At 35.8% G+C, this 17,896-nt stretch overlaps 1 protein-coding gene across 1 annotated transcript; it reads left to right on the top strand.

The window, feature by feature from the left end:
* Positions 1 to 241: 241 nt before the first annotated feature.
* On the top strand, positions 242 to 7,079 carry LOC112283966 (uncharacterized). Its single transcript, XM_024523393.3, has 9 exons — positions 242 to 2,328; positions 2,430 to 2,637; positions 2,835 to 3,205; positions 3,491 to 4,025; positions 4,181 to 4,722; positions 5,167 to 5,483; positions 5,679 to 5,896; positions 6,102 to 6,313; positions 6,528 to 7,079. Exons 1-9 carry the CDS (start codon positions 1,879 to 1,881, stop codon positions 6,726 to 6,728), a joined length of 3,054 nt encoding a protein of 1,017 aa, XP_024379161.1. The 5' UTR covers positions 242 to 1,878; the 3' UTR covers positions 6,729 to 7,079.
* The last annotated feature ends 10,817 nt before the right edge of the window (positions 7,080 to 17,896 follow it).

Below are 17,896 nucleotides of genomic sequence, written 5' to 3'. Positions count from 1 at the left end.
GATCATGAGACGACGTAACAGTACCAGCCACACAATTCACATAACAACGGCACCATGGCTTCGCAGATTCCCTGTCTGCTTGCTTGGGTGAAAACGGTTTCATCGCGGTGAAAAGCTGCGAGGAATTCTTGTGCAAGTGTGGGGAAGGGGTGGGTAGTAGTAGTAGTAGGCTGCTTCATGCACGTGTATGCTCAGATCATATATATGGAAGTGTGCAGGGTGAGGGAGCTAGAGAGGTAGACGGCCGTGGAAAGGCTGCGACAGCTGATTTGATCATGCATCACCCGGTCGGTGTGAAGACTGCCGTATCATTGCATTTGCAGCAGAATTGGCAGAATCATCATATTCAGCCTGAGGCCGGGGGAGAATGTGTGTGTGTGTGTGTGTCTGTGTAGGTGTTCGTATGAGAGAGAGTGAGAGTGAGGAGGTGAGGCATTAATTTTGCGTTGCGCAGGAGAGTGAAACGTGCGACGTTCAAAACTCGACAAATGTGACTTTTGACAGTTGGTTAGGAGAGCGGAGTGAATTGGGGCGTGTGTGAGCGTTAGGTGTGTGGCAAGTGTGTTTGGTGTGGTGGTAGGGTTCTTGACGCTGGGTGGTACTTACAAGTGGGAGTTTATGGGACTGTGAAAACCATCGTTAGTGTGTGTGTCTGTGTGTGTGAGTCTGCTCTCGTTGGAGTTTGTTGGAGTTGCAAGAGTGACCAGAGCCGCATGAGCAAGGAATTACGTGTGGAACTGAATTGCTGACCAAGTTGCTCCTAGTCTCATCCCACTGATGGAGCTAATTGGGGGGCAGGGGGAGAATGAGAGCCTTCTGATTTGTCATTAAAGAAGTCCGTGTTGTGAAAATCTTTGAATCTCGTTGCACTCGAGAATTTGTAAGTGGAAATTCTTCGACGACAATGGACAAGGAGAGATAATGGGATAGATCACCAGCTGAACTCTTCGGAGAGAAGTTTCTACGATCTTCCTACAAGAAGTTGAAGACCCGGACACTAACGGATGTTGTGTCACACCCTTGGTCTTCTGTAGGTGGGAATTATACGGTCGGAGTGAGGGGAAGGCTTCTTCTCAGTGATTACTCATTTGATCACTGTAAAAGCTATCTAAGCATAGCACATTTTGGATGGAGGAACATCTATGGTCAAACGTCCATAGTCTCCAGTAGGTCAGAGGCTGAGAAACTTCATGCATTTTTGTGCCTGAGCAGCTAACTCCCTCAGCGAACGCAAAGAGATTAGACGTCTCACTTTCAATCCGACGTCTTGATTCACAAATTATCGCTAGTTAATTTGGAGCCTGACGTACGAACACTTGTGTGCCACATTTTGTGACGTATCCATGTATTGAACATGTGCTGGGTACGAGCATCAGTACAGTTCTGTGGAGAAAGGAGGTCCCCCGGAAAATTGTAATGAAAGTGCTAGACTGCGTCAACTGCTTCGATTTCTGCGGATACCATATGGTAGAGTAGTGTTACTGCTACTGGGTAGAGTTTGTGAAAGCGAGAATAATAAATTGAAGGGTCATTCCTCTTCGAGAAACTCAACAACTTTGTTCGAGTACGGAACAAGGCCCTCCTTGTATAGTTGCATCATTCTTAGCTACGTTCGGGGTGCATCCTCCGTGGCCTGCGTATTCTAGATAGATATGCTGGACAGTTTATTCCGGAAAATCTGCTGCTGGCTTCACGAAATTTGTTTATTGATCACTTTGTAAGTGAGAACAATGCTCATGATTCTGAAAGTTCGCTATTTAAATTGACGGCAGACACTCCGCAGTACTCTCGAATAGAGGTTTTGCTAGGGTGGCCATTTTATTGTAGGCCGAAGTGAGGTACATATTTAGTTTTTGAAGTGGTAATAAATTTGACAGAATGAGGGACAGGTTGGGTGGAACCATTGCCTTCTGTTTTCGAGTCATCACAATCGTCTTGTTCTTGTTGCAACGGACCCTGTCAGTCGCAATTTACGATGAGCGCCTCGCCCTCATAGCTTTGAAAGCAACAATAGATGATCCTGAATCGCACCTGGCCGACTGGGAAGTGAATGGAACATCTTCTCCGTGCCTGTGGACAGGTGTTGATTGTAACAATTCATCGTCGGTTGTGGGCTTGTATCTGTCCGGTATGAATCTCTCAGGAACAATATCTTCTGAGTTGGGAAATCTGAAGAACCTGGTCAACTTATCCCTTGATCGCAACAACTTCACAGAAGACTTGCCTGCTGATATTGTAACACTTACTCAATTAAAGTACTTGAATGTTTCGACCAACAGCTTCGGTGGTGCCCTTCCTTCAAACTTCTCGCAGCTTCAACTTCTGCAGGTAAGTTCTACTTCAGGTTTATTGCTAAAATTCTTGACCTGATAACTTGTCTGAAGCCCATCGTCTGGTCTGAATTTCGAAACGATGTTTTGGTCTTCCAGGTCCTGGATTGTTTCAACAACTTCTTCTCAGGACCATTGCCACCAGACTTATGGAAAATTTCCACCCTTGAACACGTAAGTCTGGGAGGAAATTACTTTGAGGGCAGCATACCTCCCGAGTATGGAAAATTTCCAAACCTCAAGTACTTCGGCTTGAACGGAAACTCTCTTACTGGGCCCATTCCGGCTGAGCTAGGCAATCTTACAGGTACCCTCACCCAATTGAAATGGTCTTATCGCCAATGATTGCTGGCATTCCTTGAGGAACCATGACAGGGTGTCTACACTTGTTTTATCGAACATTGATGTAAATCAACAGGACGGCAATGGAACCACATCATGTGCTGTGGATTAAATATTGTTTCACATTCCGTTTCGGAGACTCATGCTTCCGTTGTGTTGCAGGTCTACAAGAGCTTTACATGGGCTATTATAACAACTTCAGTTCGAGCATCCCAGCCACTTTTGGCAATCTCACAAATTTGGTCCGTCTTGACATGGCCAGTTGTGGCCTGGTTGGAGCAATCCCACATGAGCTAGGAAACTTGGGACAGCTTGATACCCTTTTTTTAATGTTGAATTCACTGGAGGGACCAATACCAGCCTCCCTAGGTAATCTTGTCAATCTGCGGTCTCTAGACCTCTCCTACAACAGACTGACAGGCATTCTACCCAACACTTTAATTTATCTCCAGAAACTTGAACTAATGAGCTTGATGAACAATCATCTCGAGGGCACCGTGCCAGATTTTTTGGCAGATCTTCCCAATTTGGAGGTCAGTGTAGTATTTTCTCTGAAGTTCTCATCGTCATCGCATCCATCTCATTTGTTGTCAGGCCCAAAATAAAGTATAAGGTTTCATTATTGTTAGATCTTGAAACACAGCTCGAGAACTCTAATTCTCTTGAATGTAAGAAACTGCTAAATCATTAAATAATTAGAAAACCCAAGGACGACAAACCCAAACCTTTACATATTATTTCTTATAGCACTGTTGTTTAATTTTATTTTTTCTTAATGTGTAGTACATCCTCTGAATCCAATGCCGGCGTTATTCCAGGTCTTGTATTTATGGAAGAATCAGTTGACAGGGCCGATCCCAGAAAACCTCGGCCAAAACATGAACCTTACTTTGCTGGATCTATCCTCAAACCACCTAAACGGCTCAATTCCTCCAGATCTCTGTGCAGGCCAGAAACTTCAATGGGTTATTCTATTGGAAAATCAACTAACTGGGTCGATCCCAGAGAGCCTCGGGCACTGTCAAAGTCTCACAAAACTAAGACTTGGTATTAATTCTCTGAATGGATCAATCCCTCAGGGCCTCTTAGGCCTTCCCCTGCTAGCAATGGTAGAGATCCAGGATAATCAAGTCAATGGTCCCATACCATCGGAGATCATCAATGCTCCCTTGCTTAGCTACCTCGACTTTTCCAAGAACAACCTTTCAAGCAGCATACCTGAAAGCATCGGCAACCTTCCTAGCATTATGTCCTTCTTCATTTCTGACAATCATTTTACAGGACCCATTCCACCGCAGATCTGTGACATGCCAAACCTCAACAAACTTGACATGAGCGGGAACAATTTATCAGGTCAGGATACCGAACGCTTAAACTGCACAAGGCGTTATTCCTTCTTGGTTTGTGTTCCTGTTGGTGGACACGCATGATCTGTGTCCACCAGTATATATATGTTGTGGTGCGTATCACTTCTTGAATTAAAAATTAATCTGTTATTTGCGTTACAGGTTCCATTCCAGCTGAGATGTCAAATTGCAAGAAGTTGGGGTTGCTGGATGTAAGTCACAACAGCCTCACTGGAGTTATCCCTGTTCAAATGCAGTTTATTCCGGATCTTTACTACTTAAATCTCTCTCACAATGAACTTTCGGGAGCCATTCCCTCGAAGTTGGCGGATCTCCCAACGCTGAGCATCTTCGACTTCTCCTACAACAACCTCTCTGGTCCTATCCCTCTTTTTGACTCTTATAATGCGACTGCATTTGAGGGAAATCCGGGTTTATGTGGAGCGTTACTTCCACGGGCATGTCCTGATACGGGAACTGGGAGCCCAAGTCTTTCGCACCACCGCAAGGGTGGAGTGTCTAATTTGCTAGCCTGGCTGGTTGGGGCCCTGTTTTCGGCCGCAATGATGGTGCTCCTTGTAGGAATTTGCTGTTTCATCCGCAAGTACCGATGGCATATTTACAAGTATTTCCATCGAGAATCGATCAGTACAAGGGCGTGGAAATTAACTGCCTTTCAACGTTTAGACTTCTCAGCTCCACAGGTACACCCGAACGCAACTCCAAAATCTGCTTAACATGTTCTTTCTATGTCTTATGTTATAACATATGGCATAATCAGTACGTCAACACACATTTTCGCGAACAGCGCGTTCTGCAAGTCCCAAAGAACTGTCAAAACAACCAATAAAGCTCAGAATTTAGCATATTTGTCCGCGCAGGCTGATCTGGCCAGTTAATTTTTGAGAAATTCTCGAAAACCAGTGATCAGTCAACATTTTGTCTCCGGTAACTACCACTTCATTCATCTCAGCCTGGGAATGCGACACTGTGAATGGATGCAGTCCAAGTTCCAGCTGTAATCAATCAATTCATCTCTGAACTTTAAATCTCAATCTTCTTTCCACCTCAGCTATTGGTTGCTCTGTTCTCATCGAAAAACCATGGCATCGTCAAGGATGTTTTGTTGAGCATGATTTTGTTTTCAGGTACTTGACTGCTTGGACGAACACAACATCATTGGTAGGGGCGGCGCGGGAACTGTATACAGAGGTGTCATGCCGAGTGGAGAAATAGTGGCTGTCAAGAGGCTTGCAGGAGAAGGCAAGGGTGCCGCACACGACCATGGATTTTCAGCGGAGATCCAGACTCTAGGGAAAATTCGTCACCGTAATATTGTGCGACTCCTAGGCTGCTGTTCAAACCATGAGACCAACCTATTGGTTTACGAGTATATGCCTAATGGAAGCCTTGGCGAGCTTCTTCATAGCAAAGATCCATCTGTCAACCTGGACTGGGATACCAGGTGCCATTTCTACTAGTGAATGTCTGACTTATCAAAAATCACGATAAAAGTTTTGCTTCAAAATCATAGGAAGAGTCTTACGATATTCTTTGAAAGCGTCGGAACGACATATTCGATTGATTTCCTCACTATGAGCGACGTAGCTCACACTTATTGCACATCTTCTCACGATTACTACGAAATTTTTGTCGGCAGATACAACATCGCAATCCAGGCTGCACATGGTCTTTGTTACTTGCATCATGACTGTTCTCCATTGATAGTTCACCGTGATGTCAAGTCGAACAATATATTACTGGACTCTACTTTCCATGCTCGTGTCGCAGACTTCGGCCTTGCAAAGTTGTTTCAGGACACTGGCATTTCAGAATCCATGTCGTCCATTGCTGGCTCCTACGGTTACATCGCGCCTGGTAAATTTCCTGCTCCAACGCACATTCTAATGCTGTTTATCAGGCCTTCTCACTTAAAATTTGACTGCGCCATTGGCAAATCAGGTGCCTAACATGATCTAGCATTCTGACTTTCGTTGGAATATGGTTCTTGTAAACTCATAATGCATGGTGAGGATTCTTTTTGTGCACTTAACTGCTCACTCTTGTCCTTGTATCCCCTCAGAATATGCTTACACATTGAAGGTAAACGAGAAAAGTGACATTTACAGCTTCGGGGTTGTTCTCATGGAGCTACTAACCGGGAAGAGGCCCATTGAGAGCGAGTTTGGCGACGGGGTAGATATTGTGCAATGGGTTCGACGAAAAATACAAACAAAAGATGGAGTGCTGGACTTGCTGGACCCAAGGATGGGAGGTGCAGGTGTTCCACTTCAGGTGTGGCAACATATCACCTCCAATGGGATTATTCATTTCTCGTGTTTCACCGTCATGAACTTGGCACACATCACGTGTTCTGTCCATCTTTGATTTGTTCAATTTTTCATGTTGACTAAGTTTGATAGTCGTGCTGAAACACCCACATAAACTCAGTGTAGTCGTCATTGTTTGAGGGAACAAATGGAGCTCATTCACTGTGTTGATTGTTCAGGAGGTTGTATTGGTCCTGAGAGTGGCGCTACTATGTTCAAGCGATTTGCCCATCGACCGGCCGACAATGCGGGATGTAGTGCAGATGCTGTCAGACGTCAAACCGAAGAAGAAAGGGAGCAGCCTTGGGGATTCTCGGGAGCTTTCAGCTCTTGTAGGCATGAAGGACGAGGATCTTCACCAGGTTCTTGTGTGTGTGTGAACCTCTATCAATCGCTGAACGTTAAGATTCAATCAGGCTCAAAAAGAGGAGACTTCTAGTTAGATGAATTATACTTATCTCCATTCGAACTTAAAAAGATTGGATTGTATGGATAGTTTACCCTGAGATTTGTAATATGGAACATTAGCCTCGATTAAGTGTATTCGTTCCTGATCCACACAGCTTCAGAAAAAGTTAAGATCTTTCTTTGGGCACCTCTTAAATACAAGTGTATTTATGAGTACATTATAAAGCCAGGGCAATAGATTATCGCATCGTCTCCAGGAGTTGCGGCACCCAAATGATCATGAGATGGAAAAGATTATAACCTGATGATTATTTAAACTAGCATCCGATCGCCCTGCACAGTTTTTCTCAACAGTTAAAATACCACGATGGGAAGAATACTCCAGTTTACTCCCACTAATTCGACCTTGTAAAAAAATATTTTCTCAAATATATATATTTTTTAATTTTGATAAAATTAGAACCTGAATCCCAACATAGGACAACATCTTAAATGACATCTAATTGTAAAATTGCATATCCGCTGTGATGTTGAAACATCTTATATTCATAAACAACTGGTGCTTCTAAATGATATCGTTTATGGATGGATTTTAAAATTAAATAACTCAAAGATTGATGTATAATTACATACTTTGATCTTTAGGTTTGCTGAATGGTGGAGTTATAACAATTTATCAACTGCCAGTGGGTCAGGAGATGTTGTAGTGTCATCAATGGCTCTTGTATATTAGTAGTATTTTCTGCAACCCTTTCAAAAAAACATATTCAGACGTTGTTGATGGTGATGAATATACATTAAAACAAAAACAAAGGTAATTCATCAAGGGGACGAAAATCATCTCATCATAATTACAACTTGTTGTAATACAAAAATAATGTAAAATAATGTAGAAAGTTAAAAAAATAACAAGATTGAGGCCCTCCTTAGTCTTGTCAACTCATCTCTTGGATTAGTTTCTTGACATTAATCATATGTTATTGTCTTCTTAGTTATTCTTTCTTTTAAATACATATTTTAGTTTTCATTGGTTGAAACCATTGATCCTTGATTGAAGTTTTAAGCATATCCTTGACATATATGCACTTACAATTCTAAAAAAGTAAATTATAAAAGTACATAAATAAATATTAAAAAAAATATTGTACAAAATAAAAAGATTTTTTTAAAAAAATCTAATAGTTAGTATCTAGTTTATTACTTACTTTGTGCTTTAATTGTGATTTAAGACTTTTTAATTATTTGAATTTGAAAATAGAAATTCTAGTATATTTTTATTTTATAAAAATACCTTGTCTTAATTTTGTTCTTTTAGAGTTGTTGATGAGTACACTATAAACTCATTTTTATCCTTATCTTTAAAAACTTTACATAAAAAATAAAAATATCTAAAAAAAATATTTATAAAGTTTTAGAAAATAATAAAAAATAATTTTTATTAGAAATTTATATCACTAATAAAAATAATAAATAAATAAATAAATAAAATTTTAAAAATAAAAATAAATATAATTTATATTATAATTTATATATTTTTAATTTTTTGACAGTAATAATATATATATATATATATATATATATATTACTTATTTTAAATTAAAAATATATTACTAATATATTTATAAATACATATATTTTTTTGTATTAATGATTATCATAAACTTAATTTTCTTTCAAAGATATTAAAAACATGGATTTTAACCAAATATTTAAATTTTAATATAATTTTTTACAATCAAGATATTATAATAAATTATCTTTTATTTCTATTATATATTTTTAAAACTTTTTATTTTTACTACTTGCAAGCCTAAATGTTTAGAGTCCAAGCCTCCCATGTCTTGCAATACAAGCTAGTACATGACTTGTCGGCTAAGTCTCAAGAAGCCCCTTAAGAATCTTTCTTAAAAGACTTATGGTTCAAGCCATATTATGCAGCTTGATTTCTAAGTGATTCTAGAAGCTTTCTAAAAAACTACCTAATATACCTTATCTTCTAAGATACCTATTACATATATTTATTAAGTTCTTAGAATATTTTAGAAAGATATTTGTAATACAAAAGATTCACAGAAGGTTCTAAAATCTTCTTTCTATATCTATAACATCACTTCACTTCTTATTGACAAGTTTGACGAAAAACTTTGGTGTTATAATTTTTACATTTGCAAAAATTCTAACATTTAGTTGAAGAACTCTTGTTATAAATGCAACTATTTGATCACTTCTTATTAGATGAATAGATCCTTTTATCCAATCTATAGCCAATACTTCTTGAAGTCAAAGAATATAAATAAATGACTTAATATAAATTAAGATCTTCAAAAATTATATGTCAATTTCATAGTTTAACAACTTCTAACTTACAATACTATAAGCAATGTTTAAGCATCTTCTTTAAGAATTATGTGCCAAATTTGATCATATCAAGGACATACTTGAAATTTAGATAGTCTAACTTCACCTCAAACACACCTTTGAGATGGTGATTGCTATGATAGTTGATGTGATTGATTTTTCAATAAAAATTCAAACTCAAAATCTTTAAGTTATATAAAAAAAATTCCAATTTGACCAATTGGAGTTGCAAAAAAATAATGTCAAAACACAACTTAAAAATTAAAAAATTAAAAATAGACTATAGCAAACTAATAATATTATTGATAGAATTCTTTTATTTTATTTTTGATTTAATGCTGAAGTTTCTTCTTAAAGTCTTTTTTAGTGATTTCACAACCATCAATTTCTTGTCTTGGATTTGTAAGGATAAATACAATGAAAGTCTAATATCTTCAATAGGGCATTAATGATATTAAACAAAGGTTATTGGCATTGTTCATTGATGTCATGACCCTTCTTGTATATGAGGTATTTTAATAAAACATTTTTTATTTGTAAATTAAGAATTTTCTCTTATTCATCTTTATCATCAATTTTATGTTTAACTTTATAACTATCTTCATTATTAATTTCAATTGAAGGTAGAGATAGAAGATTTTTTTCTTGGAATTTTTGATTGAAAATTTAAAATAAAAAACATGAAAGATTTAATGGATTTTCATAGTTTCTAGAAGTTTGAGACAATAAATAACCAAATTAATTTATTGTATGATCTCAAATAGTTTTAAATTTTAATAGTTCAACTTTTTAGATAGTTTCTTTGTTTGATTTTTGTTTTAAAAGAAATAATTAATTTTTAATTTCAAAAGCTAATTTAGCTCTATGAAGGCAATTTTCATAATTTTTGTATTAATCTTGAGCTTTTTATAGTTAAAATATCATCTTGTATGAATTTTTGTAAGATATATAGCCAATATTTTAGTTGTAGGGCTTGCAAAAATCTTCACTTCAAATAGATCAATTTTAGGATGACTTTTGTAATTTGCAAAGAATGATATTTGCTTGGTTTCCAAATGTATAGTATTATTATAAGCAAACTTTGCAAGATGCAGCAACTTGGTCTAATTATCTTACTTATAATTTATGTTGCAATAAAGATATTTTTCAAAATTTATATATATATATATATATATATATATATATTTATTTTGAATCATCAATTTGTAAATGATATGCCAAAGAAAATTTGATCTTAACTTTCAAAATTTAAAATAATTACCTTCAAAAATAAAAATAAATTATATATTTTGATATTATACAATATAAATCAAAATTTCATGAATTCAATGAATACTTTCATATACAATAGAAATTTAAAATTTTAAAATTTTTTATTTAAGTTTTAAAAAAAAATTATTTTAAATTTTTTTATTTATTTTAAAATTTTATTTATAATATAGAATAAATTTTATTTTTAATATTATTGATAAATATAACATACAATAAATGATTCATGAAAATTAAATTATTATTATTTTTATTTATTTTATTATATTTTTTAATTTTTTAAATAGAATTATACTAAAATATCTTAAAAGATAATATAATACTTAGAGATTGAAATATTATTATATTTTTATCTATTAATTTTATTGTGAGTAAATTAATATTTTGAATATTGAAGTAATAATTTGTATATATATTATTTTATAATGGTGTATTTTATAAGTGAAAAGGTTGAACTTAGAATTGGTGAAATCTTAGGAATTTCAAAGCATGAATTTCATGAAGTTATTATTGATATAACAAAGAAAACACAAAAATCTATAAGAGATAATATGACATCAAATGCATAAAAAATAAGAGCAATGGAAAGCAATGAAGATAAAGAAGATGAAATACAATTTTTTAGAGATGTCCTACAAGTAAGATTTATAGAAAAAGAAGATATGATTCAAGCTTCTAGTCATTATTTTCAAAGTCATTGGACAAGAGCTACTATGAAAACTTTGGTAAAATTGGAAGATTTTAAAAAACCAAATATAGCATTTATTGATTACGGTTTTGAAATTAATTTTATATCAAAAGAATTGTATGAAAGAGGAATTTTTTTATTGATATTGAACATGGGTAGATGATAAGAGTAACAAACAACTCAAAAGAAGATTTATATCAAGCTTGTCTAAATATCAAGGTGACAATAGGAGATGCTATTCATGAATAAAATTTCTTTGTGCAAGATATATCTACATATCTTATTATATTGAGAAAATCATATATTATTGCTACACAAATATAAACAAAGATTTTGGATAATGATTCGGCCTATATAAAGATAAGAAGTCAATATAGAAAGAAGGCAATGCAATTTTTAATGATTTGTATAAATTTTGAAAGAAATCAAGATAGTTTTAGAGAGCATCCTTTGCCAAGGATATATAAAGAATTTGAAGATCTTAATGACTTAAAGGATATTTATTAGAGGCCATTGTAAAGTGGAGTTACAATAATAGAAAAGGATAATGGATTTTTTTCTAATAGAAGAAATAAGGCTATTATAGGATTATGAAGGGACGGATATATTTTATTCCAAAATATATATGGATAATTTGACAAGAATAAAAAAGAAAAAATATCAAAAATATGGAACATGAATTGAAAAAATGTAGAGCAATTGATGAAGATCAATGCATATTAGGGATGTTTAAAGAAGCTTACTTTAGTGATACTATGGATAATTTGTAAATGTTATTGGATTTAGATTTTGAAGGTAGTAATAAGGTAATAAATGTCCATTATAAGAAATTTTATGATAGTATAAAAGAATATGTAGATAAGTATAAAGTGAAGGTGAACAAAAAATATAAAATTATTGCAAAGAAGATTAAACTAGTAGCATTGCTATTACCATCAGATTTTGATAAAAGGATTGAAAAGACTTTTGTGTGATCTAATTAAAGATATCCAAAAAATAAGTCATGAATTGAAAGATGAATTGATATTAGATAGTTTAAAAGTTGGATGTGATGAATATTTAACAAAAGATGAGAAGAGATATTTCAAAGAAATGCTTTCATGATATGATAATATTGAAGAAACACAATAAACAAGATACAAGTAAGTAGAAATCAGCAAGGTTAGACACAAGAGAAGTGGAATGAAATACCTCTCACTTCCAGCACCCTTTACTTTTAGGTAGAAGTTACATCCATTTGGGCTATTATTCATCTTACTTTCATTCAACTAAATCCTAGAATCCTTTTAACCTAACTGCCACTTTAAACCCTAGCTACGACCTATAATCCTAGCCGCCACCTTGGTAACTTTCCTTCATCCTTTTGCTTCTTTTTGACCATTAGCAACTTATCTAAGATAATATCTTTTACCTTCTAATTTATCCTCCATTTACTTTAACACTCCCACTTTGCTATTGGTCAAAGGCTAATAAACCTAATCCCTTTGTCAATTTGTAATGTCTATCCTTCATCAATGCTTTTGTGAGTAAATCAGCAAGCATGTCTTTCGTTGCACAATATTTCATGTCAATTATTTCCATCTCAATCTTCTCCAATATGAAGTGATGTTGAATGTCAATGTGCTTTGTTCTTGAATGATGCTTTGGATTCTTGGCAAAAGCAAGGCATCCTTGATTGTCACATTTCATTGGAGTTGCTTCCAATTGCACAAGTCCAATGTCTTCTAAAACTTTTCTTAGCCATATTGCCTCCATTGCACCATGACTTGCTGCCATGTATTCCGCCTCCATTATAGACCTTGCAATTGTTGGTTGTATCTTAAAATTACATGAGATTACTCCCACTCCAACAAAGAATACATATCCTATTGTTGATCTTCTATCATTTGCATCTCCAGCCCAATCCACATCACAATATCCATGCAATGTAATACTATCACCTCCAAGACACAATTTGAAGATCAAAGTGCCTTTTAAGTACCTCAAGATCCTTTTAATGGTTGTCCAATGAATTGGTTCAGCCTTTGACATGTGTTGACTCATAACACTCATCGCATATGCAAGATCCACCCTTACACCAACCATTACATACATAAGTGAGCCTACTGCTGCCTTGTATGGAACATCTTTCATTTCTTCTTCAACTTCAGCAAATTTCTCATCCGTTGTCGTGTTGTGGTTCGGCTACTATATGAAAATAATGTAATTATGTACTTAATATATAATTTATTAAGTAACATGGTGAGAGCCATGTTAGTAGATTTTAGTTGGTTGTAGAATATAATTTGATTATTACTTTGAAAAGAGGTTGTTTAAAAAGATTACTATAGAATTTGTATAACTTTAATTTCTTTTTGATAGTGGGTTTTAAGATTGGTTTTGGTTGATAGTAACTTCTAAATATTTAGAGTCACCTTTGTTAGACATTGGTGACATTTGAAAACTTATTTTGGTTCTTTTATTTGGTGTTTAGAGCATACATTATGTAAATCTTATAAGAAAAAGGATTGAAGAAGGATTTTGATAGCAAAGGGAGGAATTAGGGCACCAATACAGATGAATGGAGATGAAAAATAAAAATCTCCATTCCTATTGGTCAAAAATCATGACCAATGGGCTTTGAGGAGACTGCCCGAGGCCATATTAGGGATTAGGGTTAGTTTCTCGAGGCCATTCGAACTTTGAAGGCTAAGGTCAGAAGATTTAGGTTTTTGGTTAAGGTTTTGGTGCAAGTTTTATGTTATTTGGGGTTTTTATGAAGAAGTTATAGGCGCTCAAAGTTAAGGTATTAGTTCTGGACCTACTGTCACTCTTTGGGGCATAACGCACGCGTACGGACGGCAATTGAGGATCGGCGACCGCGACTGGATAGAGCACTTTTGCGGCTATACTTTTCACATACTGCTTACTGGATTCTAAGTTGGGATGAAGGAGTTATTGGATTTTGAAGTCAGCACATGCAATTTAAGGGTAGTAAGTAAACCGATTTACTAGTATTTGTCTCTTGAGCTATATCTTGAGCAATTTTGTGAAGTTTTGGCTCAAAATTTCAAGGGATGTGTAATTTCATGTTAATAAACTTTGTGCATAAGTTTTATGACATTTGGAGTTCGGGTTTTTGAGATATAAGGAAAATAGTTTTTCGGGTGCTTGTAAATTAGGGTTTGGAGTGTCTGCTAGGATTTCTTAGATGCCAGAAGATCGGGAGTGAATTTGCGGTTTGTTTTTTTTGTGGTAAAAGTTAAGGGCAAATTCTACCTATCTTGTTAATTTGAAACAAACTGAACGGTTAGATCAATAGTTATGATTTTCTAAAGTTCTGGGCGAGAAAACCCTTCGCAGGAAAAATATGGTTTGAAGGGATTTCGTTATATTTGAAGTTTTATACAAAAATAAAGGAGTTTTGGAAGCCAAGAAAAGAATCATATAAAGTTTTAAGGTACACTCTCTACAGTTGGATACCCAGTGTATTCCCAGATAGCAAATCACGCCATACGACACCGTGAGCTTCATCAACTTCAAATTTGCTTCCAAAGGTGTTTCAATGGACTTGCACTCCTCCATGTTGAATTATTTCAATACTTCTTCAATGTACTTCTTTTGGCTCAATGAAATGATCTTTTTAGCTCGATTTCTTACAAATTCCACTCTTAAGCAATAGTGGAGCTCTCCCAAATCACTCATTTCAAATTCTTTTGCTAACTTTACCTTCAACAAATCCATCTTTTTCAAAGTATTGGTCAAATTGATCAAATCATCAACATAAATAATAACAATCAATAAGAAGGCTTTTGATTGCATCACATACATGGAATGATCAGCTTCACTCCTCACAAATCCTTCATTCACAAAGAAGGTGTCGATACGTTGGTACCATGCCCTTGATGATTGCTTAAGCCCATACAAGGATTTCTTCAACTTACACACAAGGTGTTGTTTGCCTTCTTCAACAAATCCTTGAGGTTGATCCATGTAGATATCTTCTTCTAATTCTCCATTCAAGAAAGCCGTCTTCACATCCATTTCATACATCTCCAAGTCCATTGTTGCCCCAATTGCCACAATGATTTTAATAGTGGTGAATTTGGCCACGGGAGCAAATGTCTCATTGAAATCAACACCAGCAACTTGTGAGTAGCCTTTGGCAACTAATCTTGCCTCATATCTCACAATATTACCCATTGCAACTCTTTTGATTCTAAACACCCACTTACAACCAATTGAAGCTCGATTTGATGGAAGTTGAGTCAATTCCCATGTTTCATTGTCCATGAGTGATTTATACTCTTCTTCTATAGCATTCTCCCACTTCATAGCATCTGTGGACTTCATTGCATGACATAAACTCAACGGATCAGCAAAAAATACAACATTGATATATTCTTTACTTATTTGAGGAAAAATATGGTCCTTCCACCGTTCACCAGATTGTTTTCTATCTCTCAAAGGATATCTCCTTTTATTTGAAGAATACTCAACTTATTGCACTACATGGTCATCTCTAACCTTCTTTTCTTTTGAAGATAGTCTTTTTTTCACTCAAAGGTTCATAATCCTCATCACCATCATCATCATCAACATCTTCATGCTCTTCATTGCTGGTCTTAGCAATTATAGAGGCCTTCTTATCCACCTTCTTTGCCTCTTCATCTTCATTTCCATCTTTACAACCATCATTGTCTTTGTCTTCTTCTTTCTTTGCTGAATTTGAAGATGTGTCCACAAACACACCATTACTCCCACTTGGTCACACCTCCAAGTGCTCACAAGGATTCTTGTGCTCCAAAAAATCAACATCACGACTTTTGATGATCTTTTTAGTCTCCAAACACATGAGCCTATCAAGCTTTTCAATTTTTTTAATATCCAAAAAATACACATTTTGTACCTTGTGCATCGAATTTTGATCTCATACAATCTGGTATCTTTGTATATGCTATGCATCTAAAGGTCTTTATGTGAGAAACACAAGGTTTTCTCCTACTCCAAGCTTCTTCCAGTGTCATTGATGTAAGTGCACTTGTAGGACACCTATTTCTCGTGTATACTACGTTCACCACTGCTTCCACCTAAAACTCATGTCCAAGGTGTTGTGCATGAATCATAATCCTTGCCATCTCGATAATGGTCTGATTTGCTCTTTCAGCAACTCCATTTTGTTGTGGAGTGTAAAGAGTGGAGGTTTGTCTTGTAGTACCATGCAACTTTAAGAAATTATTGAATTGCTTTGACATATACTCACCTCCACTGTTTGTATGCAACACCTTGATTTTGAATTCACATTGCTTCTCCATAAGTGCCTTAAACTCCCTAAACCTTGTGAAACACTCACTCTTTACTTTGAGGATGAAAATCCATACTTTCCTTGAAAATTCATCAATGAATGTGACAAAATACCTTGCACTTCCTATTGATGGCATCTTCATAGGTCCACAAACATTAGAATGGACAATCTCCAATAACTTGGTTGCAACTCTACTTGGAAATGAGGCCCTTTGTTGTTTGCCTTGAATACAACCTTCACAAGCAAGTATCATAGTATTGTAGCTTACATGACCAAGATCTAAGCCACTTACCATGGATTGGAGCTCCTTCATGCTCTTGGCATTCAAATGACCAAGACGTCGATGCCAAATACCAAACTTGTCTTGATCTTGAGGAAATTCAGCAAATGCCATGACTTCAACTCCATTCACCTTCTTACACTTGATGAAGTAGAGGTTGCCATCTCTAAAGCCCTTTGCAATATGATCTCCTTTCAATGTCTTCACAAAACACCCATTCTTATCAAATTACACTTTACAACCATGTGGAACAAGTTTATTCACAGAGAGGAGGTTTTCTTCATCTTTGGCACATGTAAGACGTCCTTCAATCTGATTCTCTTGGTTTGGCCTTTCACAAAAATCTCTATAATAATGGAGCCCATTCTAATAGCTTGTACTATGCCATTGTCTCCCATGAGGATATTTGCTGTGGAAATCTCTTCATAAGTATCAAATGAACACTTATATGGAGTCATGTGCTTGGTGGCACCAGAATCAATGATCCACTTGGATATGGCAACCATAGAAGTGCCTTCACTTGCCATGAATGCATAAACATCACCTCCATATTCATCATGAGCATTGTTTGTACTTTTTCTATCTCCTTTCTTAGCTTTGTAGCAATTTCGAGCAAAGTGACGTGATTTTTCACAAATGAAGCAAGTTCTCACATTGCCACGTTGGCTAGGATGACTTCCCTTGCTTTGCCTTGAAAAGAGAGCCGAATCCTCATTTTGGGGCTCTTTTTCTTTCCTCTTGGTCACTTCATAGGCAAGTCTTGCCGTCACATAATCCATTGTCAGTTCTTTTATTTTGATGGATTCCAATGCCACAATGAGGTAGTTGTAGGACTCGGAAAGGCTCATAAGCAAGGTCATGACAATATCACTCTCTTCTAAAGGCTTATCAATAATTTCAAGTTGATTAGCAAAGGCCTTTATCTTGTTGACATGAGCCATGAGGTCTTCACCTTCTTCCATCTTACAAGTGAAGAATTTCCTCCTTGTGAAGATGATATTGGATAATTTCTTGCTCTCATATATGTTGTAAAGAGTCTTCCATACTTCTGTTGGTCCTTTGCAAGAGATGATATGAGAAAAGTTGGCTTCATCCAAATTAGTGGCAATGATGCCAAAAGCCTTCTTTTCACGTCTTGTAAAGTCCTTCCTCTCTTTAGTATCAGCATGCATGCTTAGAGGCTCTTCACTTTCATTTACAATGTCCCAAAGGTCCAAAGACGCCAACAAAAGCTCTATTTTGACCTTCCAATGGTAGAAAT

The sequence above is a fragment of the Physcomitrium patens genome, chromosome 6, assembly GCF_059467195.1.
Source record: "Physcomitrium patens ecotype Gransden chromosome 6, ASM5946719v1, whole genome shotgun sequence".
Classification (NCBI taxonomy): domain Eukaryota; kingdom Viridiplantae; phylum Streptophyta; class Bryopsida; order Funariales; family Funariaceae; genus Physcomitrium; species Physcomitrium patens.
Note: the sequence above shows the minus strand (reverse complement) of the source record. Positions and strands in the feature narration are given on the sequence as shown.